The sequence below is a fragment of the Ciconia boyciana genome, chromosome 4 (assembly GCF_034638445.1).
Source record: "Ciconia boyciana chromosome 4, ASM3463844v1, whole genome shotgun sequence".
Taxonomy (NCBI): Eukaryota; Metazoa; Chordata; class Aves; order Ciconiiformes; family Ciconiidae; genus Ciconia; species Ciconia boyciana.
Window position 1 is genome coordinate 68,775,176 of NC_132937.1, and position 26,742 is coordinate 68,801,917.

Below are 26,742 nucleotides of genomic sequence, written 5' to 3' on the forward strand. Positions count from 1 at the left end.
ATTTCGTGTTGGCTTTCTGCCAGTGATATTTCTGCTGTGATGACATAGGAGAAGAGTCCTCCCCATATCACTACCTCTTACCATTTGATCTCAGCTGACAGCATCACACTTGCTTTCCAAGTTAAACTGTATGACTAGCATTATCACAGTGTATGCAGGCATCACCTACTCTAGTATGTACAAGTTCACTACAAAGAAAGCTGGTTGAAACAATGGAAAGCATGAAGTATTTGCCGCCTTCTGTTAACTACTGAGCTCCTCCTTTGCCCTGAATCCTCAGCTCCAGTTGAAGACCATGAGGGCTGAAGGTCCCTCAATGCCTTCCAGGGTCAACCATTACAGAATCAAATAAATGCAAAGTTAGCTCCACTGAAGGATCTTTATTTTTACATAATCTGAAGTCTGAGGCATTCCAAAATTGCTTTGAAAGTCAGAGCAGATATGTCCTGAATATCAGCATTTCGCATCTTTTTATGTAGTAACAGTAAAAAATTAGTACATCCAATGTGATCTGAATTTACTAGGTTTGGAGTATTACTATGTTAATATAGAATGAATTTACTACATACGCCATAGCTATGTAAAAGCTGTAATCACATAACAAACTCGTCATCACACTTCTCACGTGATCAGTCAAACTGTTATATAATTCAAAAAGTATACTGCTTAATCAAAAAATTAAATATCATCATTCATATATGCTGTATAATAGCCAAATGAAGTTAGAAATTGGTTCTTATAAGTCTAATACATACACGTTAAGGTTAAAAAAAAAGCCAATCTGATCTCAGATAGATCCATTTCTTCAAAAAGTTGCTTTTTAAAAATATCATTTTGACCTTGTTTTTTCACATGCAGAAAACACTTTAAATTAAAGATCTTACTGCTGCGTTTTCAAATTCCAGGAAGTGCTGTAAAATAAAAATATAAATGAGGATAGTGTGAAGTGTTATGACATTCACAGGGTGTATTTTCCAGGGATACAAACAAATCCTGTCGGTCGCTGACAGTATGCACCTCACAAAAAGCAGAAAGGCACAAATTAAGAAACTATTTTGCATTTGTATTGAATAAATAAATTTAACGTACATACTGATATTGATTTTCAGACTCTCGTTTATCAGTAAAGACCAAAGACTTATCCACCGCACTGCCATCTCCTAAACTGGGTTGCAAAATCCAGTGGCAATGACAAATCTCTTGTTATCTGTTATTTCACAGAACGTTTTCCCGGACAAGCTTCTCCATACCTGAGTGCTATGCTTCACCATTATTGTTATAGCCATAAGGCAGACAATAAAGCAATGAACATTATCTCAACTTTTCTCATTCTCAGCTGAGAAAAAAACCACCAGATAAAGCAACGTGCCTTAGAAAGTTAGGCTGAAAAGGTGCTAGCCTTTCGCATGTGCCTTGGTCCAGGTCTTGCTCTGGGGAGGTGGGAACATGCCAGAGGGCTCCCTGCGCAGACCGGCCGAGTCAGGGTTTGACTTGGGGGCCTAACACAGAGCTTCAAATGAGAGGAGCCAAAGCAGCCGCCAAAACAGCTCACACACTGTGGCTTTCCCGATAAGCTGGGCTCTTCACTTTTTTCTCTTGGCAAGCCTTGCCAATCGGTTGCCTGTTCAGAAACTGGGTGGCAAGCCCAAGGGCAGCCCCTGCAGTCCAGAGGCTCCAGCCCCTAACCAGTCTGCTCTTACAGGGCCCCATATTTCCACAAAAAATTCAACTATACCACCTCAGTCCCTCTGACATTGTTCATTAAGGTTCTGCAGGTTTTTTAAATCTCATTATTAGAAGAGCTGAAGCAAAACCAAGGAATGGATATAGATGTTTTCTACTATAATGCATGCCCCTTCTGTCTCCTAAAATTAATAGAAGTATACGCACAGGTCAACATCACAAATGACGTTACAGACAAAAGATTGCCCCTGATGAGCCCAGTTTCTCAAGGAGATGAAAAGATTTGGTTCCCTGACTTCTGGAAAACTTACCGTTGCAGTCCATGCTGTGCATGTGCATTCACAGGGACAAATAACTTGAAATACTGTTGCATTAATTCCATTTTTAGCCCTACACATTGGCCCATCTCCAAGGATATGCTATCCTTCACAATTGTTTATCTATCACAACTTCCCTGCTGTCAGTCCTGCCAACAAGAGCATCTAGCTACCCAACCCGCTGTATGACTTCAAACAACGCTATGTTAAAATACTATCCATACACTTCCAGGGCTCCAGCTTTTTCATTCTGTTTTCATTTCCACCTCCTCTATTTTCATTCTGCCTTTCTACTATGCTCTTGAATGAACACCATTTTAAGAATCAGACCTTCCTAGGTCTGCACAAGGCCATACAAGAGAGAGAAAGAGAGCTGAGCCAAGGCCACCGCCAGGCTCTGGACACAGCTCTTCCCTCTTTAGACTTAGGAAGATGTGGAGACAGGGGCATGTGCCACACAAAAAGGCAGTGCTGCTGCCTTCAAACAGTTGTTACAGATCTCCATATCTGCAAGAGAGGCTAAGCATGGGGATCAACCGGGACCGGGAAATATAAGGAGAAAAACCTTATATTTCCCTTCTGGTTTTGAACCTCGTATTTATTTACTGTGTTGGAAAATGCACTGACACTTGTGCTGTGCATTTTCCTTATGATCATTAGTTAGAATCACATCAAGGCTGGTTACTTAGACATCTGAGATCCAATTATCCTGTCATTTGCATATGCACAACACCAATTGACTTGAACAAGAGCTGCACGTGCGCCACTGATGAATAACTGAGCCCCCATCACTCACCTTCCACAAGTCGCCCATCAAAGGGGAGTCAAACCAGCATTGTGATAAACGTATGGAATTTCAAAGCAAAAATAAGCTAAACTTACGGACACACATTTCCCTGCTTTCATAAAATCCAGGGCAGCACTGGGATTTACGCCTGTACATTGTTTTTTCACCATGTCTGTAGGCAGTACGGTAACTGATCCTAAAGAAAAGAATGAATGGTTGTTACGTACAATTCATGGTCCATAAACAAAACAATATATTACACATTTTAAAAAAAATTCAAGTGTCAGTAGGAGGAGAGAACAAAAGCTTGAAGAGACCTTGATTTCTCTGTTGCAGAGTTCCAGAGTCCTACTGGTTCCCCAACAAGCCCTACGTCCATGGTGGCCAGACAGCAGGAAAAAAAGTTAAGGACTTCGGCTACTTAACTAATATGCAAACCAGAGCTTCACTGTCTTTGCCATTAGCAACCCCTATGGAGGCTAAAGGCTGGCAATACAAATCAGTTTGCTTGATCATTACAGCTATCAGTTTCCAAGGGAAAGGCTTCTGGGGATCATTGTCCCAAGGGTGAGTCAGTGTTCTAGGGGCAGAGATGTCATGAGAAGAGAAGTTCTGGTTAAGGCAAGAGACGGGAGGGCTCAAGGGAGAGCTCAGACCTCCTGGGCAGCTGGCAGGACTGCACGCCTCTCGCCAGGGAAGCGCCTGCCTTTTGCCGAACGCAGCCCTGCAGGGCGGTGGTGAGCAGCACACAGAGAAATCAGCACACAAACCCCTCAAGAACTGCAGGAAATATAGCCACCTTCTGACACAAGCAAGTAGTATTTATCAGAAGCGTGCTCTCCCACCGCTCTCTCCTCTCTGCTCCCCACCATGTCTGTAAATCTCCCCCTGTGGCTCTTCTGGCTGCTGACCACATACCCCACCAAGCAGTAAACACATCCCCACAACACCTGAGACAGTCTGAACTCCCAGCAAAGAACAGTTCATATATAGACGGTGTCATAGGTAAATAAAGTGTAATCTCTCTTTGAACTCAGTATCTGCTTTTTATGTACTATCCATACTGATCTGTCTCCCCCAGCTGCTGTGCCCCAGGGAGCCTTTCCCACTACTGATGGTTCACACTTATGGGCATATTCCTTGGAGGAAAATGCTTTTTACAGCTGTCACCAGTTTTTAATCATTCACCCCTTGCTTACTTCCTGCAAGCACAAGGAGTTTCCTTTAACAAATCTTTTTATTTTTCCTTTCAAGTAGCATACGCTTTCCCCAGAACGTAAGGTTGCAAGCAGCAAGGGGTCTCTCATGACATTTCTGAACAAATACACCTTGCAGGGTCTGGGGAATTCAATTTTGTGCATTGCATGCTTTTTCCCATCCTGTTCGTTTTCTATTAGCACTCCATGGAATGATACACTCCAACCTGCTAATACAACATATGTGACATTGCTTGGACAAGCATTTTCCAGTTGACACAGACCATAGCAGTTAGGCAGATTAGTCACTATAGCTAAAATACCCTACGTATCATGCTTGATTTTGATAGACACAAAATCTTTACAAATATCTACAATATCAGCAGCAGTGACAATATTAACAATTATACATCACCTGTGTCGTGTGCACTTAAACCAGTTTAGGATGTCAGTACAACTGGTGTAATAAATTTGATCAAAAGGATGTGGATATGACTCTTGCACTGTAACTGAATAACTGGGGAGAGAGAAAAAGCAGACAGGTTATCAAGGAAATCCTTTATAGTACAGTCTGATTTAAGTAAGTCTTTTACAGAATCCTGGTATGGAAAGGAATAAATATAACAAAATACTCATGTGCAACAAAAACTCACAGAAAGTTCAAGTTTAAGTAAAACATGAAAGCTAACTTTATAAAATAGAGATATCAATTGAAAGGTTTTTCTTCCACACAAATAAAAATATATATGCGGACAGCCATCATGTCTCTACTGTGTAATACATTTGATGAAATAGTTCTACTGGACATTTAAAGAAATGTAATGTGAGCCTAAATTTAAAAAAACCAAAACACTTGTGTCTCAAATGAGCAGCAAATTGAATAGTGTGTAGTACATGTTCTCCTATGGCAACAAACTTTTGCTAACATCACTGGATAGCTGGAAAACTAGTTAAGAGCCAGAAAATGAAGGTTCTTCTGTTATCGTACAAAATAGAAAAGTCTCACTGGATATTCTGAGAAATTTCTTTTAAAAACTGTAGCTGTATCCATAGCTGTAGCCATTTTCTTTGGTAGTGGAAAGGTCTGCCAGTGTATTTAGATACTAAGTGGGTGTTAGCACAGAAATACACCTAAGTAATAATTACTGAAAATGATACAATTATGCCATCAAACAGTCTATTCAGCAATCAGAAATTATAAAATATTGAAGTCCATACCTTATTGTGTTTCCTGGCTAATTTTTAAGAGAACCTTTTTTTTTTTTTTTTTTTTTCCCCAGAAATACTACACTGAAGTCCTATTATTATTTTCTGCCAAATTATAAGCACAGTGTTCTAGAAATAAATCTACACTCTGAAGTCCAGAGCCTCCAGAGCTGTCGGTACGGCAAGAGGAACAGAGCCCTGTTGCAAAAGGGAAAAATATTGGATCATCCTAGAAGACTCTTCAGCAGGTTGTTTGTGCTGGCAGTCAGTCAGTCCTTGATTGCGCAAGGGGGTTAGCAAATACGGGAATGCATGGCAAGTTCCTGCAGTAGGACTAATTCCCAGGACCAGCCAAAACACTTAACTAAGTACATAGCCTGCCCAGCTTCCACTCACAGCCTCTTTGACCTCTTAGCACCTATTGCAGGGTAACAGCCACAATCTCCTCTTCCTATTGTCACCACCTACACTGAGGGAAAACACATCCAGACCCACTTACTCTAACTGCCCAGAACTTACTCCCTGTTTTTCCTACATCCATATGAAGGCAAGCAACCCTAATCCATCCAGCTGTCTGACCTAGTCCCACGAAAGGTTGGTGGGGTGCCGATGCTTGCCTGAGGCTCTGCGCTCTTTGTTCGAGGCAGGGCATGCTCTACCCCTTCTTGCTGTGATTGTGGTTCGTTTGTAAAGACCATTTTATTACTGGCTGGGGTAGATTTATTTAAAGCATATAGCACTGCTAGTGACAGCAGCAGTAAAGAGCTCGTATCTGGGGTTTTAGTCTTTCATATTTAGGTACCTTTGTCACCTGCTCTGAGCAACAGCATGAATCTTTTGGTAAGTTTACTTCAAGTTCCTCCGCATTTCTGACACTTAGGAGAAGAAGGAAAAAAGTTCATGCAACAAAATGGGCATGCTTCTAGATATACGTTTCTTTCTGCAAACTTTGATTAGTTTGTTTTAAAACACATTATGCAACGTAAATAGTTATATTGGGGTTTTTTCCCCCATTTTGCTTCTGCTATGTTGTGGCTTCCCTCAAAACCACTTTTTTCTATAAAAACAGTAAACAAAGCATACACAATATACAGCAGTATCCAGTAACATCATAGACATGTGCCTGAATACTGTGAACAGTTATTTAGTATGGTTACTACTTCATATACACATTGTTGTATAAGTCAAATTGTACACAACAGTAGGGGCAGAGACTCCAAATGAAGCTCAGATACATGAAGCTCAGATAAATTCCTGGAGAAAGTCCTTAAGTAATTTTTTTTTTGAGAGAGAGACTTCATAAAAAAGTAAATAAAAGTTTCAATTTTCTTTGTAAAGATTCAGCCATAACAATCGCAAATAAATGTACAGTGGCTTAGCAGCACTCCCAGTGATTAAACATAAAACACAGTTTACCTTAAATGCAGGAAATACTGACGTCCTCAAGTGAACAGTTACACTGTCTCAGGGCCTAGCCAATCAATCACGGGCATAATAATAATAATGAGACCATAAGGCTTGGTTTCACTACTATAACCTTTACACAAGAAAAGACGTACAGCAAATGTTTGTGGCTCAACCTCTCCTACCCATTCTGGTGTTCTCCTTGCAATTAATGTGAAACTAGGTGAACAAACGGACCAACTAAATTGATTAATTTATTTCTGTATGTTACAAATTTCTGAACCTCATCAAAAAAATTAAACAACAACTCTTAATTCAGATTCTGTGAATGTTGAATAGGAAAGAATCAGCATAATCAAATTTGGCCAAACTCCAATATGGTTAATTATATTTTGCATATGCAAAAGCTTCTTTTCACTTAAATTGAAAAAAGCTATTTTTATTCACTTCTTGTACCCAGATGGTTGTGTAATGTTGCTGGTGCCAGAGTAGTGTTTTTTTGCATCCTAACCCTACTGCAAAGATTACTGCATTTCAGCCCACTGTGAAATAGTCTTTTACTTTTCCATGAACTTACCTTGCCCATGCAGTAATGCAAATTTTTTTTCCCAGTTCATTACTCAACTAAAAGCTTTAAATAATTTACAATGTGCCAAGTAAAACAAAACAAAATTATTACAATCAGAATTCATGTCATGTATTTTCCAGAAGAAAATATTACCTTTCCCAGTGGCTACACACATTGGGATCTTCCAGATTCAAAGATAAAGTTGTCCCCATCCAATGGTACAGGAGTATGACAGGGAAGCCAAAAAAGGAGTTCAAACGAAGAACCATCTTTCCAAAAAGGTGGCTGTAAGAAAAATATTTATAATACTTTAACAATATTATACAATTGATAAAGGAGTTGAAACCATTGACACATATATAATCAATATACATGATACAAAGCAACAGGTACTTCAAGAAACACACACTGCTTGCCTAGCAGCAGCAATATCATGCCCATTTCGGAGAAGAACTCAAATGCGGTAGTTTCACACGAGTGGCAGGGTGGTCAGCTGGTGAACAAACTACATCTTAGAGGTCCCACTGTCCCATCAAATTGCAGGCAGCCAGGCTGTGTCTGTTTGGTGATGGTTTGTCCACACCAAATGACAGAGCCGCAATTTAAAATAAAGGCTGGCATTTGCTCAAGACCGCAAGAGTAGAAAGGTTCAGCTGATGACACACCACCAGAAGTCCTGCACATCACTTACTCACAGGAGGGGTTTGTGCTACTCCATTTATTGCCAGCAGCACCCCCACTTCCTGCAGCCTACGCTGATCTCTTAAAAACCCCAGATGCCACCCCATCTCAAGCAGCATCTTTCGTAAAAAGCTCTTCCCCAAAATTACACGCTGGCTTCAGTATGTAGCCTCCCTAAAGATACCTGAGCACCCGGGGCCTGGGCTAGCAAGAGGGGTGATGACCAGGGTCTGCTTGGGAAAGGCTCTGCCCTAACACGTGGGCACTACCTCCACCTGGGTATCTCCATAAACTGCCGTCCTGCAGGGCCCAGGCAACAGCATCACATAGAGAGATGCAAGTCAGAGGAACAAAAAGCAATACAAAGATGTTCTGCAGGACTCGGGGGGTGGTGGTGTTTATTTTTTAATGCAAATATATAAATGAAATTATATGTATATGGATGAATACTCCTTGTCAGTTCTACAAGATGCTGAACAACACTGCTGGGAGGTGCAATGCAAGCTCAGGACTTGCAAAAAAATGGCACGGTGCTTTTACGAACTAACCTATAATTATCATGCAAACAAATTAATTAATCGGGGGAAGAGTTTCTATGACTTTGCTTTACATTGTTAACAGACAGCCTCACATGTTATCCTGCATTGTTACTGCTGTTTAAAGTTGAATTCCCAATATAGTTTGCAAAAAATACCCCCTCCTCTGCCAGTCGTACAATTCCCAGATAGAATAAACATTCTGCTCATGAAAAAGTTATTGTAATAACATAAAAATCTAAAAGATTATCCTAACACTTTGACTAGGTCTATCTTTGTTTTAAGCAAATGATTTTATTTTTTTTTAAATTTGCATACCAAAACACTCCTAATCCAACCTGCCATTAAGCCACAAATGGCAGAATGAATGCTAGTAATAGGTAATTTGTAATGACTTAAGCCACTGTATTTCCCTTTCAGTGAACAATTAACCTTATAACCTCATTTTCACACAAATTTTAACACTATGTGACTACAGAGATCACAAAAAAGAGATCATTGAATCTAATCCGTAGTATATATAATAAGAAAATAATTTCTAATAAATACTTTTGTTTTGAAATAATACAAATATTTTTAACAAAGTAAATTAATCAGAAATAGAAATTTCTTACTTTAAATATTATGGAACAGAATAAAGCAAACCACACCAATAACTTCATTTTAAGAAAAAAAAGTCCACCGGACCATGAAAAAAAAAAAAAGATATTAAATAGTCTTAATTTACAATACCTTCTTCAGAAGTCAACATAAAAAAGCTCACAAAAAGAATCTATTATATTTAAGATATCAGAGGATACAGAGATGATCCCATTTTGCTAAATCCCTCTTGAAAAACCATGGCTGCTGAAAGACATTTCATGGTCTGTAACTGTTTCCCTGCATGCACACTGCATAGCAGAATAGTCAATGTGCAGTTGTTTAAGAGCAGTAAAAGCAGCTGTATTTTCAGCTAGTAATTTCAACAAAGTGGTGACTTCCCTCATTGAAAATAGTCGCTTTGATTATGCAGACTGTAAACTGTATTTCCTTTTTCTCTTTTATTCTCAACTTCAGTAACTTTCCTTTTGGACACATTTAACAAAATTTAAAATTAAAAAAAAATCATTTGCATGAACCCCCTAGTGTAAAACTTGATTGCATTCCAGATCTTTTGCTTAATTATTAAGGAAAATCAAAACAGAAAATCAGTACAACTGATTAGCATTGCTAAAGTGTTTATATTAGCAATAAAAAAATGTAGATGACTCATTTAACTCTTGCTGTCTGCAGTTTGCACTGAGATACCCTGTTCAGAGATTCACTTTTCTTATTATATATTGCTTAAATTATCTCACCCAATAATACATCAGTATCTTCACTACCTACATATACGTAGTACCTGTGGTTTAAGTACTGCAAATGCTCACATTGGAGAAGGCCCTCTCTATGCAAATTAGTGATTAGCAGATGTGTGAGAGAGTAAATAACTCATGCTAAAACAGAAAGCTCCTCTGACCTCCTACAGTATATTGTATAATTTATGTTCCTGATCCGTAAACAGGAATTTTGCTACCAGGCATCGAGCTTTCTACCATGAGTAGCACTGTTGACCTCCATGAAAAAGAACTCCAAAGAGGCAAATGGTTGTCCCCAAAATGCTCTCCAATATCCAGGAACACGTTTGCATGTAGAGGGCGGGGGGCAGGGAAAGACATTTTTCAAACTTCATATGGGAGTTAGCAAAATACGTTTTCCAATCATTTTGATTGTTAACCAGCATGTACAACTCTCTCAGTGCAGGTGAAGTCTCTGACTTCACAACCCAATGACCACACAACAAGCTTAACCTAACCCATGGCATTTTACTGCCAGGTCTTTCTTCCACTAAAGTACGCAACGGAACATGCACGTCTCAACGGAACACTAAAATCTTCTTGCCCCTTACCATTTTTTATACTATTCAAGGCAAAAAGTTTAGTTGACAAAGCTTCATCTTTACTATCATTTGGGCAGGATCTTTAAGGCAGGTTCTGTGCAATACGAGGTCTGTTTAGCTCAGAGACTTCTCTGGTTCCCTGGACTTTAATACAGGCCCACGGTTTTAAAATGTTAACAGGAAAGCAATGCAGCTGCATGAAGCAACTGCAGACTACTCCAAGTTTCTGTATTCTAATTAAGGAAATTTAGCTCATTAGATGTTTATTATATCAAAGGAAGATATTAATAGTCATCAATAATAGCCATATTAAAAAATTAATCTGATCATCCCAAGGCATATTATAATTATGAACAAGCTCATTTTAAAATAGTGTAACAGGTGTACAGGTATCCCAAAAATATACTCCCATAAATTACAGGTACTCCCCTAAAATACATTTTAAGGTGAGCAACTACACGAACTACATCCATCTCGCTAGTAAGCAGATGAAAAAGCCTGTATGTGCACCATATAAACACAGTTAACCATTACTATCCTTCATCTGAGATTTGTAGGCACTTTCTCCGCCACTACCAACTGTGTTGACAGTTTTGCACACGTTTTGCTTTGGTTTGTTTTTTTTTTTTCCTATAGAGTTCAGGATCAAAAGCAGAGAAAGAACAGATAACTAAAAAAGGCAAACAAATGCTTCTCCTCTGTTTAGTGAAAATTGAGACACAATTACAAATTAATCTCTCCACCCCCCCCAGAGCAGAGCCACAAAAAAAACTCAGGGCACATGGGTCTCCCTCAGATTTGTAATAACAAAAGGTAAGTAAATATGAGTGGAACTGGGGGAGCAGGGGAAGGTAAAACAATGCAAAACATAAAAGAAGTGAAGGTTGCTTAAGGCTGCAAACAAGTATTTTTTGGTCAGCAAAATCAAGTGCTGTCAGTGAATTAAGCAGGATTAGAACTGCATGAGCAACAGAGAATAGTACGATACAGTTACTAACATGATATAATGGACCCAAGACCAAGGGAAATGCTGATGTAGCTTTCTCATTACTGTTGTAAAAGCATTTTTACCACTGCAACATAAAAAATGCAGCAGGAGCATGCCATTTAGTTAGAAGACAAACTTCAGATTAGTAAGAGCTTTTCGTACTATGTCATGGTATCTCCAAGGTTTTACAACACTCATTTCTGCCTTTTTGCAATGGTATGACACAGGTACGTCGAACTGTTCTCTGGGCTGTCATCCCATGGGGTGCTCTTCTGAATTACACTTACGTTGCATTAACCTGCATGTATAGCAAATGCTATTTTAAAAAAATCTTCATTCTGTCCATCATAGTTAAACTCTCAGACTGAACTGTGAACCACACAGTCATTCCTGCAGAGTGCCTTGCTGGTGCCTCTGCCTTCACTCTCTCCAGAGCATGACAAAGGCAGCACCCCATAACAGACCTAGCGACTGCTACCTGCAACTGGAAATCACGGCTCCAGATGAGATAAAGGCTTTTTCTAAAGATTTTCTGGTGAAGAACTGTTTAGTCCTTCGCTTCCTACGTAGTGTTTTTCGTAACATTATATTCTCCTCCTTCCTGAGGTTCAGCTCCTCTACCAGGGGCACAATTTGTCTGTAAAATAGTCTCTTACAACTACCGATGTCAGGCAAAGCAGAATTCGAACCTGACCTAATCTTGTCAATGATGATTAGTCCTATGTTAACTTCTGTGAAAAAAAACCTGATTGCTTTTATTGATTACATTAGAGAATTAATGGGTGAAGAGCAGAAGGCATTTTTCCTATGGAAATCAGTAAAGCAGTCTGATGGTGTGTCACATGAAACCTCACTCATAAACCAAAAACAAATTAAGCTGAATTAGGAGCATTATCACACAGACCCTAGACTGGCTGAAGAAGTACAACGACAGCCAATGTAAATAAAGCAACTGGTCTTTTCTCAAATCCTCAAAATAAGTCACTCCGAAGCCAACATCGCCAGTTAGGGGAGCTCAGAAGAGACTGACATGCAACCCATCTGGCAAGGCTGAGGCTCTGCTTGACAGAAAATGTGTGGGATCTGGACAGCTAATACGACAGTTTGCTAAATGATAACCCAATAGTGCCCTAAACTGAATGTCCCTTTCACACCCCCCATGATCAGAGATTACAAAGGCCCTTCTTGATGCAGCTTAATCAAATCTGACCCTCTTAGCTCATGCTTCTTCACTTTTAAACCTCACTGCTCATCCAAACGCGTGCTAACTGACGGGTATTGCCTTAGCCACGCACTCACTGACAACCTGACCCTGCTGGATGAATTTGCTAAATATATGACTAGCCATAAACTGTACTAACCCAATCACTGAGCCCTCCCTCAAAACACAGTATTAATTTCCTCATTTCATACCCTAGCCCACAGAAGTAACAGCCCCTCCAGTTTTCCTCCTCACATGTTTATTCGTCTGCAAGCTTTTTCACTCTTGAGGTCTCTCTGGGGGTGGCAGCCATTTATCCCAAGTAAAACAAGTTTAGGCCTACAAGCCAATGCAGCCATATCCCAGGCTTCCCTTCTCAAACACTAGCAGGTCTCGCATGAAAAACGAGAGTACCCCTAAGTCACTCAAAAACAGTTATACTGCAGACAAAGTCTCAAATTTCAGTGGGTATCTAAGATTCAAACTGAAACAAACTGACACATTTGAAGAGTCCAATGGTGTTTAACATGGACTAAGCACATTAAATGGAAAAACAATTAATTTAGACTGGTACCTGAAGAATAACCAAATCAGAGCCTGAGTGTGCTAGAACAAGTCTCCTTTATGGGGACCGATATACTGCTACTTTTTTCAAGTGCCATGTTATTAAGAAAAATAAATCATTAATGAATTGCCATTTTTCTTCAGTTACTAGATTAGATCATTTTTATTTTTCTGTCTCTCTTTAATTATCAGAGGTTTCTAGGAAAATGAGGTTTATGTAACCACAATGTTTGTATATGTGTTCTGGTCTCATGCCCAATAACTTCCAAATCCATTGGTCATCTAAACTGGAGTTAACAGAAGTGAAGAAGTCTTGAATTGTCACGTTTCAGAGAATCCACTGACAACCCACAAGTCTGGAGGAGACCAGGCTTTATTTGCCCATAAGTCATGGAAATACCCATTTTGAAAGCTATGGCATCACGATCCTTTAAGCAATGTTATCATTTCACAGGCTGCATATCTGTACCATTCCTTCTAAATATAAATGCAATAATACATGACCTGATCTTAAATAACAGAGAGCACCTGTTAAACTGTATTTTGGAGTAGGTGCCTTCTCCTTAAACACAAAAACTTTGAGGTGGAGTCCTGGAAAGTTTGGGAGCTGTCATGTTTTGTAAGTGTCAAACAATCTCTTGGACTGGAGTTATAAGGACAGTTCCATTTCCAGAATGAAATAAGGTAATTACGAACATGGGAGGAAACAGAAATCTTTAACTCTCAGCAAACATCTAGCCTTATACTAGCAATGCCACCCAGTGCCGTGGCACGATCCCGGATGGCTGGTCCCTCCATAGCACTGCATGCCCCAGCATCACGCTGCAGTACAGATCCAAAAGTGCAGCACTACTCTATCACCAGCATAAACTAGGTCCTCAAGGACTCCGTATTTCCCTGCAAGTCACTCAGCAGTATCTTTTACAAGATTTGTTCTTACTGTAAAAGATGAGATGAGAGTTTCCCTAGGATCTTCTGGCCTCTTGAAAAGCAAGACTCGTTTTGGCCCACCAATTTCACTTACTGCCATGCAAGACTCCCGCTGTACAGTGAGAGCTTCTGTAGCCGCTAAGCTGGCAGGGATGATATATCCATTTATCAGTCCTCTTCTCCCTCAAATCAGTACTAAAAGGAGAGGGAAAGAAAGTTCAGTGGAAGTCAAGTTTGCACGAGGCAAGGACGCATGGTAAAGACAAATGCCAGCATGCCAGATCCTTTGCAGATGGACTCATTATTATTCCTCTGAGGCAGGCTGCCAAACATCACAAGCATGGGGTCACTTCACTGTAGCTGTCATTGTCCACTAAATCAGAGCACTGTTCACATTAAAAGAGGATTTTTTTCAGGCACATAACAAGTATAGGTCTTGAACATGCAAACCTGTGATCGTTAAGGTTACCTACAGCACATGGTACTGTATGTTTAAAGATTATTCACTCGGAAAGTCGACAGGATGAACTGTTAACAAAAATATTTTGGCTAAATGTGCTGTCCAGTTATTTTCCACCCAGATGAAAAGTTACCAAATAAATACAGTTAAAGCTGTCTAGAATCCAAACCAAAGTATTTGAAAAGCACACTTTCAGAAGACGAAATAGCAGCTAGAACATAAACCCTGATATACTTATTTTACACAAGACACTTTAAGTGAACCATATAAAACTACGTCAGGTAAGTATACTTGTTATCTATTTCTGGTCTGGGTATTAGTGGGCAATAATTTATTGCTTTAACTTCAGGCTCTCATACAAAAAAAAAAGGGAAAATTCCTCAAGATGCTTAATGCTCCTTTGTCCCAAGCCAAATAATGAAACAAGAGTAAGCATCGGTCAGAGAAGCTGTATGTGAGACAAGGAAGGACAAACAAAAGGAAATTGTTTCTAAAAAGAATTTATAATAAACCAGTTTTGTAAACACAGACCACTGAAAATCTTCACAGGGTGTGTCTGTACTGTTGATGGTAGCATTGCCTTGGGGTCATATTTTTGGGTAATGGCAACGTGCAGCTTGTCACCACGGGACAACTCAGGACCAAGAGTAGTTCCCCCTTCCACACATAGGGAAGGGCATGCAGGACCCTGGTTTTAGAAAGCCCACCCTCAATCACCATCTTTCTCTCAAGCACGTGTAGATCTTCAGAGGTCGCTATTTCCCAGCTGACTGCCTGTTTGCAGGTGAGCTACTGCAGCTGTTTGTTGACTGCACCATCCAGACAGACCTTCAAGGTCTTCCTCCTCCCCTTCCTGCCCCTCTCTACAGCTGCAGATTGCCCCAGGGAAGATTTGGAAGAAAACAGTGGTGGGATGCAGAGACATGTGGGAGCCCGGGGCTGGCTGGTGACGTCACCCATCTGGGACGAGGTTACCGACACAGGTCCGTAGATAGATGGCACCTATCAGCCCTGGGCATCTTTCCCAGGGTGGCTGTTGACAGTTAACAGTCAGTTAACAGTAATGAAGGCAAATGCCACATATTTTAAAAGAGGCTGGATGGTATAGGACTTGATACAAAAATTATACCCACACAGACAGACTTCCTTTCCCCCCTCTTCCCCTTTTCTTTTTTTCATCAAATAATGTATTCCTTACTGGACCATCAGTCTGTATATCAATCCCAGGGCTGTTTTAATAGTACAGGTGAAGGCTAGAAGGCTGAGTAAAAATGGCTGGATACATGTGTGTAAGGAAAGTTATTCCTCAAGTTAGATATTAGTGGCATGTATGAAAGCTCTGTTATTACAGAACAGCACGATAAGAAACCTGTATCAAATTTTTAGTATATTCCCTTAAGCAGATAGCATCACCAGACATCTGATTCATTTTTTTCTAATAGGAATCATAAGAAAGGATATTGTATTCATGGATGCAACTGCGAAAACTTTGTGGTTGCTGACAAGTTGCCTGGGACAATCCTGTGGTTGCCTAAATACACCAATGCCCTGGTTCCACTGCTGCGGAAATTCTCATTCATGGTTTTACCCTCTCTTGACCGTAGCTTTTGTGACACCTCTTTTCCTATTATCTCAAGTACCAGCCTTCCAGACACCATGTCACTTCCAGTTTATTGCTAGTGTATAAAGGAGTGCAATCACAAGACTCAGACAATTCCTTTAGCTTCCTATGCAATTTAAGATCCATTTCAAACGTGCCCACCTTCCTTTAAAAGTCGTCTGCTTTCCTGTTTCAGCCCTCTTCCAAGACTGCCTTGTTTCTTTCCTTCCCCCATTACACGCATGTTCTCTTTTTCCACACACATTTCCATCATACATTAGATTCTTCCCTTTCCCAGACACAGCCTCCATTATCATTGGCAAAATTCTTCAGTCTGCAGCTCCCCACATTTGTCACAGCCTTTCACTGGACCCTTTCATTATGAAAATCAGACATAGGAACACCCTCATTTGTTTATATCTTCTAGTTGCTAACAAGTTGTTGTAAGTTGTGAACAAATTTGTTGGTAAAAGTTCTTCAGTACATTTATCTTCGTAAATCATCCAAGCAAATGCCATTTTGCATTAACACTCTACCAAAAATAAAGTTGTAATTCCAGTTAGCTCCTGTTTTCATGATTTAGACTGAGAATTTCACTCCTGTAAATCCTTATCACAGTACTTTGTTACAGACTTCAATTTTCAAACGATCTGCTTTTTTTTAAAAAAAAAGTTAATTAACTTTGATGCCATCTCATTTTAACAGCTTCTGAACATTTCTATACATTACTTATCAGCTTTGCTTTTCCACCTCCAGCAATCTAGTTCAAACCATCTATGATTCATTGCACAAGCCTCCCACACCCCTGCAAAAGTAAATCCAAAACATTCTGGTAGATGAATGGGGAACCCAGAAGTGTTTCCTTTGACACTTCATTCATTCACTTCTTCCACCTTTTATTTTGGCATTTGCAAAGGTTAGAACGGATGTAGTACTCCTGCATTCCTTCCTCAAAGGGGAAAATGGAAGAACATAATGCAAAACCAAAAGAGACTGGTTAATTCTAGTTTTTTAACAAAACCACAATTAAAGGGACAAATCCTATTCCCATTAAAGTCAAAGGGAATTCTGCCCTGAACAGCTTTCAGTGAGACTACAATACAGCCTGATGAGGCCATCCTACAGAGTGAGCAGCATCTAAGACTCTGGTTTTCACAGTAAACTGGCTCAACAACATTGGGAGATCCTTTCAGTGCATCCTTTGGAGTTGCTACTGGCTGGAATAAGTGGAAGGAGCTCTATAGACCAACACATGCAAGACCAGACCCATTTTCCCACCTACTCATTTCATTTCTCACCCATCTCCCTGTCTCTTTCCACCACAGTTTATTTACTACTGCTGAAGGCCCTAACGAGGTGCCATCAAGTGATCGTACTGTGTCCATTTATACTGGTGGCAGCTGTATATCACTGCTACTGCCCTAGGAGAACTGAGGCAAGAATTAAGTTTTGTTCTAAGTGTATACCTGTTGTAACGCTTGTAAGCATATGCAGTTATGGAAACAATGCTTCTATCTGTGAGCCTTCTCCCTGACCTTCCCTTACTAGCTTGTTTGATTTGCACTGCTCCTTGACATTACAGGGTGACAATTTGGTCTCATTATCCCATCTGTGCCTTGTAATATCTGCAGACATAATATGAACAACAGGTTAAGGAGTAGCTGAATATTTAAGACACCCAAACTCAACATTACATTCTTTTTAAAAAAATATTACAAACTTAAAACCATGTTTGCAGTTGTATAATTTTAGTGCTTAGTCTCCCTACCTGTCAGAAGAGAAAAAAAAAACATTCCTAGGGAGAAATTCAGCTTGCCAGGTGCCAGTGGTGTCTGCAGGTTTCCTCTCTTTCACGTGTTTGCGTGTGTGTGTGTGCAGGCATGCACGTGCACCTGCACACTGGTGCATATATATACATGCAGTTAAATGTACACAGACACAGACAGATTCAGTATACTCCTAGATAAATAGTTGAAGCTGTAAGACAAGACGCTGTGCTTTAGTGAAAAAATACTACCTCTAAGAAATAAAACTGCTACCAACACTCATCATGGGCAGTAAAAAACCACAGTTCTTTCCAATAATGTCAAAGTAAACAACTTTGTATTTTATGCCTAAAAACACTTTGATACTAGAAGAGTAATTTCATATCAAAGTTTCCCGTTCTGATTTATATCAGTTTCAGTTTTCTCTTACCATGATTTTTAAGACATCCCAAATCATTAAATTTTTAAATTAATTTCCTTTAATGATGAATCAGACTCTCCTTTAAAAAGAGTGCCCGGTACATCATTAAAAGAAACTAATGAAGGCAAATGCTTTAGAAGCTCTGACAATCAAAAGAAGACTTTTTTGGTTGCAATTAATATCTTTTTTCCAGATAATTTCTCTTATTAAAATATGTTAATTTACTCTGGTTACAGGTTATCTGAAACCTTCCTAAATGTCTGCTGCTAATTCCAGCTGGAGGCAGTGTAATTTGAACCCAGAAGAATCAAGACCACATTTTTATTAACTTGAGCACAAGGCCTTAAATCCCTCAAAATGTTATCCTTCAGGACACATGTTGCCTTCTTTAAACCTGTACTACTTTGCAGTATGAGTTGTGAAAGGACAGCGGTAGCACGAACACATATCTGTCACTACAGAAATAGTCTATTCATAGCATTGTCTGACAAAGCACCTTTAGCAACAAGGCACCCTATTCAGAGATTAATTTTTGCAGACATTTGTATGCCAAATTAAAGAAATCTCTATGATGGTGGGTTTAATGAGGTACTTTGTTATTCTCTGTAATAAAAATTAAAAGAGAGAGACAGAATTCTTCAGCTTAATTGCTACATCTGTTATTAGGCACTTTACTGTGATTGACTGGAGTGTATGTGTCAGAGCCTGTGCCAGAAAACAGGGAAACTTTGTAAGTAGACTTATAACTTATAGCCCAACTGGCATTAGCAGCATCTTTGTTACAACTTCTGCCGCTGCTCAGTTAAAACTGCAGGAACATTGGCCTTGGTTCAGTCATTCATTAAAAATAAAAACAAGTATTGCGAATTGTGCATGGGTTTTTCTTAAAGGGAAATTAAAAGCATTCACTATTTTCAGAAGGAAATGAAGTGGTGATCTGAATGTGTGGATGTCATGTCTCATTAATGGATGAGAGACATAAGCAATCCAGAATTTGGAAACTGCACTGGATGAAATTTCGCATTCGGTAGTACCTCTGCTACTTTATTTTGCTAGCAGATGAGCAACCAGCCGAGAGGACTGTGAAAAACAGCACAGCATTTGCAGAGGGACTGCACGATCATGGTGGGCGAGCTTCTGGGAAGAGTGAAAAAGGATGGACGCTCTCCTCCGACCTGCGTGGAAATTTGGGATGAAACCTGAACTCACTCACGAAACTGCTTGTTCTCTCTGAAATCCAGAGCAGCCCAACAGCTCAACGCTGCCAGCGTCTGCCAGGTCACCTCGCTGGCTGCAGCAGGGACACTCCAAGCAGCTTAGCAGAGCACTTGGTGCAGAGACAACAAACCCGACTGCAGCTCCCTGGCAGCAGACAGTGCAAACGAGTAGGGGAAAGCAAAGCCCACATTAGAGGGAGAGATCAGAGGAGCCACCCTGACGGATTGCGTGATGCCGGGAGGAAGCACATCCCTCCTCCTGCCCGTGGTCGTATGGTGGGTGGTGCTGACAACTGACTTCTGATGACTAAAGACTCAGATTCACGATCACAACACCTGGTGAAAACTCCATGCTTGGGCTGGCCAATAACTGCTATTACACTGTTTTTACTACCAGATGATCTTCTTTTGGCTCCAAAACCAAGCTCTTAGCATCTACCAGCCCTGACATAGCAAAACAACTCTGAGCTCACACACACTTTCTCCCTCAACTAACTGTTTCTTTCCAATTTCACACAGGCTTTCTACTAAGAGTACAGAAATGTATGTTGCTATTGTCAGCAAGGAAGACAGACAGGCCAGCTGCCATATTGCTTAAAATTACTTCTTTTCATCCACTTCATCCAGTAAGGAGCAAGGGATTATTTGACCTTCCTTACCAATTTTCTGCGCTGCTCTAGAGAGTGCAAAGAAAGGTAGGAATGTGTAGAAGAGCAACAAAAACTGTACTGATATCCATTGCATCCGCTCCTGAAAGGCAGAAGGATGCCCTTGTGTTGAAAGCTAAAGCAAAGCTGTCTACCATGGGCTGAGGCAAGCGACGGGCCCTTCGTCTGACCCAACCTATCAGCTGCCCGGTGAACTAATCCATGAATAAATCTTTCTTCTCTCTGGAGGGCAGTTTGGGACACTAATTCCCTCCCTCCAGCAGAGCAAGTGACTGTTTTTTGGAAAGAGTCTCCCCCGATGGGTGAGATGAGCCAGGGCAGATGCTCTCTGTCACTGTCTGAAGGTCTTTGTTGTGCTCTCAGGAGCCCAAGGCTGCTCCACGCTGCAAGGGGTTCCAGCAAGTTTCCGTGTGGCTCTCTGTCTCTGGGGTCTCCTTCCTCTCATGTGCTTTTTGCAAATCTCCCTCAGCCTCTTTAATTTAGCAAAAGATAGGATTCACTTACTTAAGCACACTTATTTTTAGGTATATGTTATGTAATAATCTCACTTACAGTATTTTTATCAACGTAACTCCCTATAAGCTCTATAACACTTTTTCTAACACTGTAAGGCTTTTTGTTCTTACACTCTTAATAACCACATCGTATATGGAAAGCATTTAGACTCCTGTCTAAATGTTTTATCTCATTTCGTAAAACAAATCAACAGCAGAGCTGAAAACAGAATTTAGGTCTGCTAATCTCCATTTTCAGCCTACCCTTAGGACCCATGCCTCCAGTTTGATATTTTGCCGCAATAACATGCAATAACATGCACATCATGCTTACAGTGCCTGCCATGAGTATAGCATCAGAATCATGAAACACAGACTTCTGGGTCTTAGACATTTACAAAAGGAATCACAACACAGAATATCATGACTGAGAGCATTTCTAACAGATTTGGGTCACCTCTGAAGAGGCCAATAATGCCCTCTTGTCTGTCTGCTTTTTCATTTCTTATTTTTCCCATTGGTATTCTTGTTGTAAACTGCAATGAAGAAAAACACACATATATGCCTAAGAGAAAACCTCAATGTACCAAAACTTTGGTATTTCCCTGGAGATAGGCAATACAACAGAAAGCAGGGTAAGTTTTGGAAGTACAGCGAGAGACTCCCACAGGAGAAGAAGAGGAAGCTTAAAGTACATCCTAGGATGCAGCCTCCAGAGATGTTTCTGAATGCTACTAGACATTTTTGGAGTGACTGCAATGGATTTCTACTTCATTCCAAAAACCTCCTACTGAAGACCAAGAGGCAGCAACCTCAGACTTTTTTTATATCTTCTCTCATTGCTAGATGAGAAAGAGCATTTCCTGCCTGCATCCCAGCACTACTTTAGCAAACCAAACCAAACAAAACAAAAATCTATTTTCTGAACTTGATTGACTGTCAAAATAAATATCAGCTTGTAAAAGGGTGTGGTACACACAGAAAGGCTGACAGTCTGCAGAGACACAAAAAAATTCTTCTGTATTTCAGTGGCGCAGACCAGAACCCCAAATCACCGCATCCTCTGAGGTTCACTTACCATGAACACATATCCTGGCTGTTGTTACTTATACATAATGCAAATTGGCATGAACTAGTGTTCAGCAAGAAAGAATGGAGCATATCTTAAAAATGCATTAAAGCTGTAGAGGAACAATATTGTTCCAGAGATGAGATTAAGTCTCCCAGCTCTCTGAAATGTGTTATGGAGATGGAAAAATCTACTGACAGCAGCAGGGATACTTAAAATAAGGAAGCATCTCTCTTGCTGTGTTTTTGTTCTGTTTTTCAACAACTACTCACCCAATCTTCTTATTCAATAATTAAAAATGCACTCTTTTGTGGGCTCAGAGTTTAAACAACCTCCCTGGAACTAGTGAAACTCACTTCCATCCAGTATCATCTCTGTCTTAAAGTGATGAAGCCCTGTGACATACCTGCATAGCAGTATTTGCAACATGTAGTGCCTTTAATCCAAAACAACCCTAAAGCATAAAGAGCACTAATGTTGCTATGCATTCTCAGCAGAGTCTATTACAGAGCTGGCAATTCAGCTTTTTTCTGAAATAAAATTTAATAATCTATTAAAAGAGGCTAGTTGTTCTGGCTTTAGCAGAGGCAGCTTTGGGATATCTGGACAACACAGACACGTGTGTGTTCACAGATCCTACAATGCATTACCCCGGCGATGCACAAGGGATCTGTGTTCATGCACCTCACCTCAGTTACTCTGAAAGTCCACTGATTTTACTTGAGTTACTCCTGGTTTACTCAATGCTAGTAAGAAAATCAGGCCCTCACCCTCTGTTCTCTTATGCCTTTTATTTGAAAAGAAATGAAACTAGCTAAAACTAATTTATAAAAAAAAAAAAAAGGCACATTATTTGCACAGAGCTAAAATCTTCATGAAATCCCTCAATTTAAAATACGCATTTCAATCTCACTGGCAGGTACTCTTCAGAAACAGTTGTTATTTACAGTATCAGCCTGGGGAGGAAAAAAGAAAAAAAAAAGAAAAAAAAAGATTAAAAGATCAAGTTACTCTTCACTTCCAAACAAGCCCGGCCACAGCTGTACATCAGCTTCCGAGCAACTGCTCCGCAAACACACAACAGGGTTTCTGTCTTCCCACAGGGTTTGCTCAGGTCACCCGCATGTGGCGTGGATTAAAGCAGCACTAAAGCTCCATTACAGAGCAGGCGCAGCCGCGAGTTGAGCGCACAAGCCAGCGGTGCTGCTGGTCAATGCCGCATCGTCTCTGCCCCGAGGGGTCTCCCCCAGCACCGGCAGGAGCCCACACACAGCCACAGCCCTCACACAGTCCACGGCCGGGGCGGAAAATGGGACCCAAACGGTTTTTCTGCTTTTACGTTTTCACTGTCTAAGCAGAATGAAGTCAGAGGGAAGGAGATGAGTGTGTTACAAGGGGTTTTTGTAGGCAAAAAGAGGATAGTGAAGAGGCAGCCTATGATTTTGTGGTGTCAATGGAGTCAGGAGTCAATGGAGTCAATGCAATGACAGGTGTCAATGCAGCCTGTGCAAATTGTGAAGTTTTCTTTAGAAATACCATTGTCAAAACTGAAAACCAGAGGAAGGCGCAGTCCCCATGTCAAACACCTGAGTACATGGCACAGAGGCTCCCCGTACAGAGATGCGTCTTCAACCCACTGGAAAGGCAGAGCTCATCCCTCAGCACCCGGACAGGCTACACCCAGAGCGCCCAAGCCCACACGAAGCCCATAACCTGGTCAAGTTTAAGACCTCAGTCCCCTGCAGGGGAAGGGAAGGAGACAGTTTCATCAGGGCTGTTGCACTCAGTAGACCACCAGCCTTCCTGCACCTCAGCAGGCAAGCGAAACAGCCAGCAGGGCCAGGGAGGTGGGTTTCTTGCTCCTGGAATTACAATTCCTCTCTTCATAAACATGACATTGAGAAACTGCAGAGTGTTATGTATTTTTTCTTTCCTATGGGTCATGCCAGGAAAACAACACCAGCGCAAAGTAGCAGCAGCAGCCATCCAGCCACAGGTGCTGAGATCTTCGTCATGGCAGGAAAAAAATCAATGTCTTAATTGGCATTCTTATGCATAAAAGGCAATCATGTGGTTAATCAGAATCCACTAAAATAAATAAATAAATAATAATAATAACAACAACAATAATAATAATAATGCATTGCAGCCAGTGAAATACTCCTCAGCTGCAGTGTATCAGAAACTCCCACCAAAGGGCAAAGCAACACCACCCTGCAGGAATAATGGCACCAGGCATTTTATTCTGCCTCTCTTCCATGCTCTCCAACCTACACACAGCCAATGTGGACAGGTATTAATTACTTCTTAACCGCTTCACCTTCGCTGCTTTGAGGAACCTGGCCTTTGTCCAGGTGAAGGGACTGTGAAGTAGCAGCAGGGGACATGCAGTCTCTGATGGAAGAACTGCCCAGGGTTTGTGGATATTCACCTGCTCACTCACAAAGCACGTGAGTAACGGCGCTGGAAGTAGCATCACAAAATTAGGGGCAAATAGGATAATGGTACAAATGGGCAAATGGGACTCTCATTTAGGAGTTCACAAAAACTCTGTTTAGACTTAAGTGTCTGTTTATTCCTACTACAATTATCTACATTTTCTGTGAAACTAAACACCACTCTAGAGAGGATATAAACTAAGACTTGTTGAACACAACTGATAAATCTCCTTCCCATCTTTCCACGAAATCTTCTTGAGGTGTTTAGATTCCTGAAAGTCTCCTAGTTGCATAATAAAGAATGAAATTCCACAAGGTTCAAAGTTCCTGTATTTTGATGTCACTGAATAAAGTAATTTGGATACTTCCAATGCATCAGAAAATTCCAAAAGGATGGGGGGACCTGACAACATCAAACAGGACCGTGAGAGCTTACACCATGAGAGATAGCAACACCTATACCAAACCATATATAACAGGCAAGAATCACACAGCACCATCTCTGCATTAAGCCTTACTCATAATTTTTAAAAAACATACTCAAATGTCCTTGTCTTTTGTGGTCCCAAAACCAAACATGGTACAGGTGGATGCGATTTGAACAGTAAAGCACATCTAGGACATGAATTCATTTGTACAAATCCAAACATCAGTATTTGGAAGTAATACATTCCTTTCACTGAGCAAAAGGGCCATGTGAGAGATGGGATTTCAGATTTGGAGAGGCTGTTTGCTTTGCTGTCTTCAGGAGATGGACAACGTGCTGTTTCACATGACACGCGCTTTTAGGACATTCATAGGGACATTACAGTTGAAGAAATTCTTATGCACAAAAAAGTAATTATATGGATAATTAAAATCCACTGCTGTCATAAGGCTGTGCAGTGGCCTATGAACATCCTTTAATGGCAGCACATACAGAGATCACAAGCATCATTTCCATAGGGCTTGCAAGAGAAAAGGAAATCCTAACTTCTATACAGTCTGGCACCCTTCTAACAGTTTAAAACAATTATTACGAACTGATCCTTTTCTTGAGGACTGTTTGAAAAAAAAAAAAACAACAAAACAGCCTGTCTAGCCCAGCTTTACCCTCAGCAAGCATTTATTCACCTGACTTACTCAGAGAGATCACTGAATTTCTTAGACTGACAGCTCAGTCTCCCTCTGACACCAGCCGGGCTGTGTCCTCAGTATTTTTTCTATTAAAAAGATTTACTAAAACATGTAAGGTAAACACTGGAGGAGGAAAAAAATGGTCAGGAGTCTAACTATGCCAACCTTACTCCCCAAACCAAACACCTCCTGTTTTTTTACCGGGAGCAGCGAGACTCTTCAAGCACACTAAGGTTAAAGAAAGAAGCAACAACCACAAAAAACCCATCCAAGTATCAGGCCAAAATTGGCTGAGATTTTTACTGACATGTAAAATTCAGACAAAATCGTTAAGCTCCCTAGTTTTGATCCTCAACCACAAGCAACTTGGCGTAAAAGGGAATTTGTGAGCAAAAGTGCTAAGCTCATACAGAGCCTGCAACAACTGACAGTCATGTTTTTGGAGTGAGGGGGTGAGTGAAGGGAAGGGTGGCTGCCGGGGGCAGCCCTCAGCACATGTTGGATGGAGCAGGACTGAGCTTGGCCCTTGGTTGGTGCAGGCAGGAGTAACAAAACCATCAGCTCTTCGCGCGCTTGTATTGAGTATTTAAATAGAGCTACCAATATACCCTGCTTCTTGATTTACCATTTGTACCCCAAACACAAAATACAGCCTGACTCCCTTCAGATTAATTCTTCATGACACAAAACTCTTAATATAGGCATAAGTAATTTTGGTGATTGTCTCTCCCAAAAGTATAGACAAAAAACCCTCCAAAGAAAAGCCTAATGAAGGAGAACTGAATAAATAAAAAGATGAATTATTTAATACTACTCTGTCACCAGTTGCAAAAAATACTGTTCCTCTTTGCACTTCAAAAGCTTCTCTAAAGTAAAATATTCAGTAGGAAAGTGTAAACGAAGTAGGAAAAATGTGTCAGTATAAACAAAACACAACTGCAGAACAGGAAATCATTTTATATTTTGAATTTCTGTATTCAGAAAGTGTAACAGTCAGAGCAAAATGAAAAAAACCATATTTGAACCTTACATGAAATTAAAGAAATTGAACTCATGGTGCTTTGTTTTTATACCAGTACCAATATACCAACAAACAGGCAAAGACTGCTCTGTAAATGATGTGTTTCCCTCAAGCTAAGTGTTTAGGAGCAAATGTCATTCAAAAGCAAACACTAGTTTAATAAGGTCCTTAATCAGAACAAGAAAAAAGAAAAAGGAAGAGAGGAGAAAAGGAAGAGAGGAGAAAAGGAAGAGAGGAGAAAAGGAAGAGAGGAGAAAAGGGAAAAAAAAGAAAAAAGGAAAAAAAAAGAAAAAAGGAAAAAAAAGGAAAAAAAAGAAAAAAGGAAAAAAAAGGTAACATAAAGCAGTAGCTAGGGAACGAGGCCAAAGCGTCTCCGCCGAGTGCTATCACCAGCGACTCTGGTCATCATTGGGTGCCACCTCCTGTGCACTGGAGAAGACAATCCAGCCCTCAGGGCTGCAAAGGCGAAACAGTTGTTTTTAAACAAATACAT

General features: G+C 40.4%; 1 protein-coding gene across 6 annotated transcripts in view; it reads right to left on the bottom strand.

Annotated features, from left to right (window-relative positions):
• Nucleotides 1-26,742, bottom strand: part of MEGF10 (multiple EGF like domains 10) — a 110,977-nt gene that overhangs the window by 73,742 nt on the left and 10,493 nt on the right. For 2 of the 6 annotated variants that reach the window (XM_072859768.1, XM_072859770.1), the window contains 3 exons: nucleotides 7,315-7,446; nucleotides 4,399-4,500; nucleotides 2,883-2,983 (listed from right to left, as the gene is read on the bottom strand). In XM_072859768.1, coding sequence (XP_072715869.1) covers nucleotides 2,883-2,983; nucleotides 4,399-4,500; nucleotides 7,315-7,446 — 335 coding nt within the window. Of the gene's footprint in view, nucleotides 1-2,882; nucleotides 2,984-4,398; nucleotides 4,501-7,314; nucleotides 7,447-13,989; nucleotides 14,175-26,742 lie in introns of all 6 variants that reach the window. The other 4 variants (XM_072859769.1, XM_072859771.1, XM_072859772.1 and 1 more) reach the window with 4 other exon arrangements.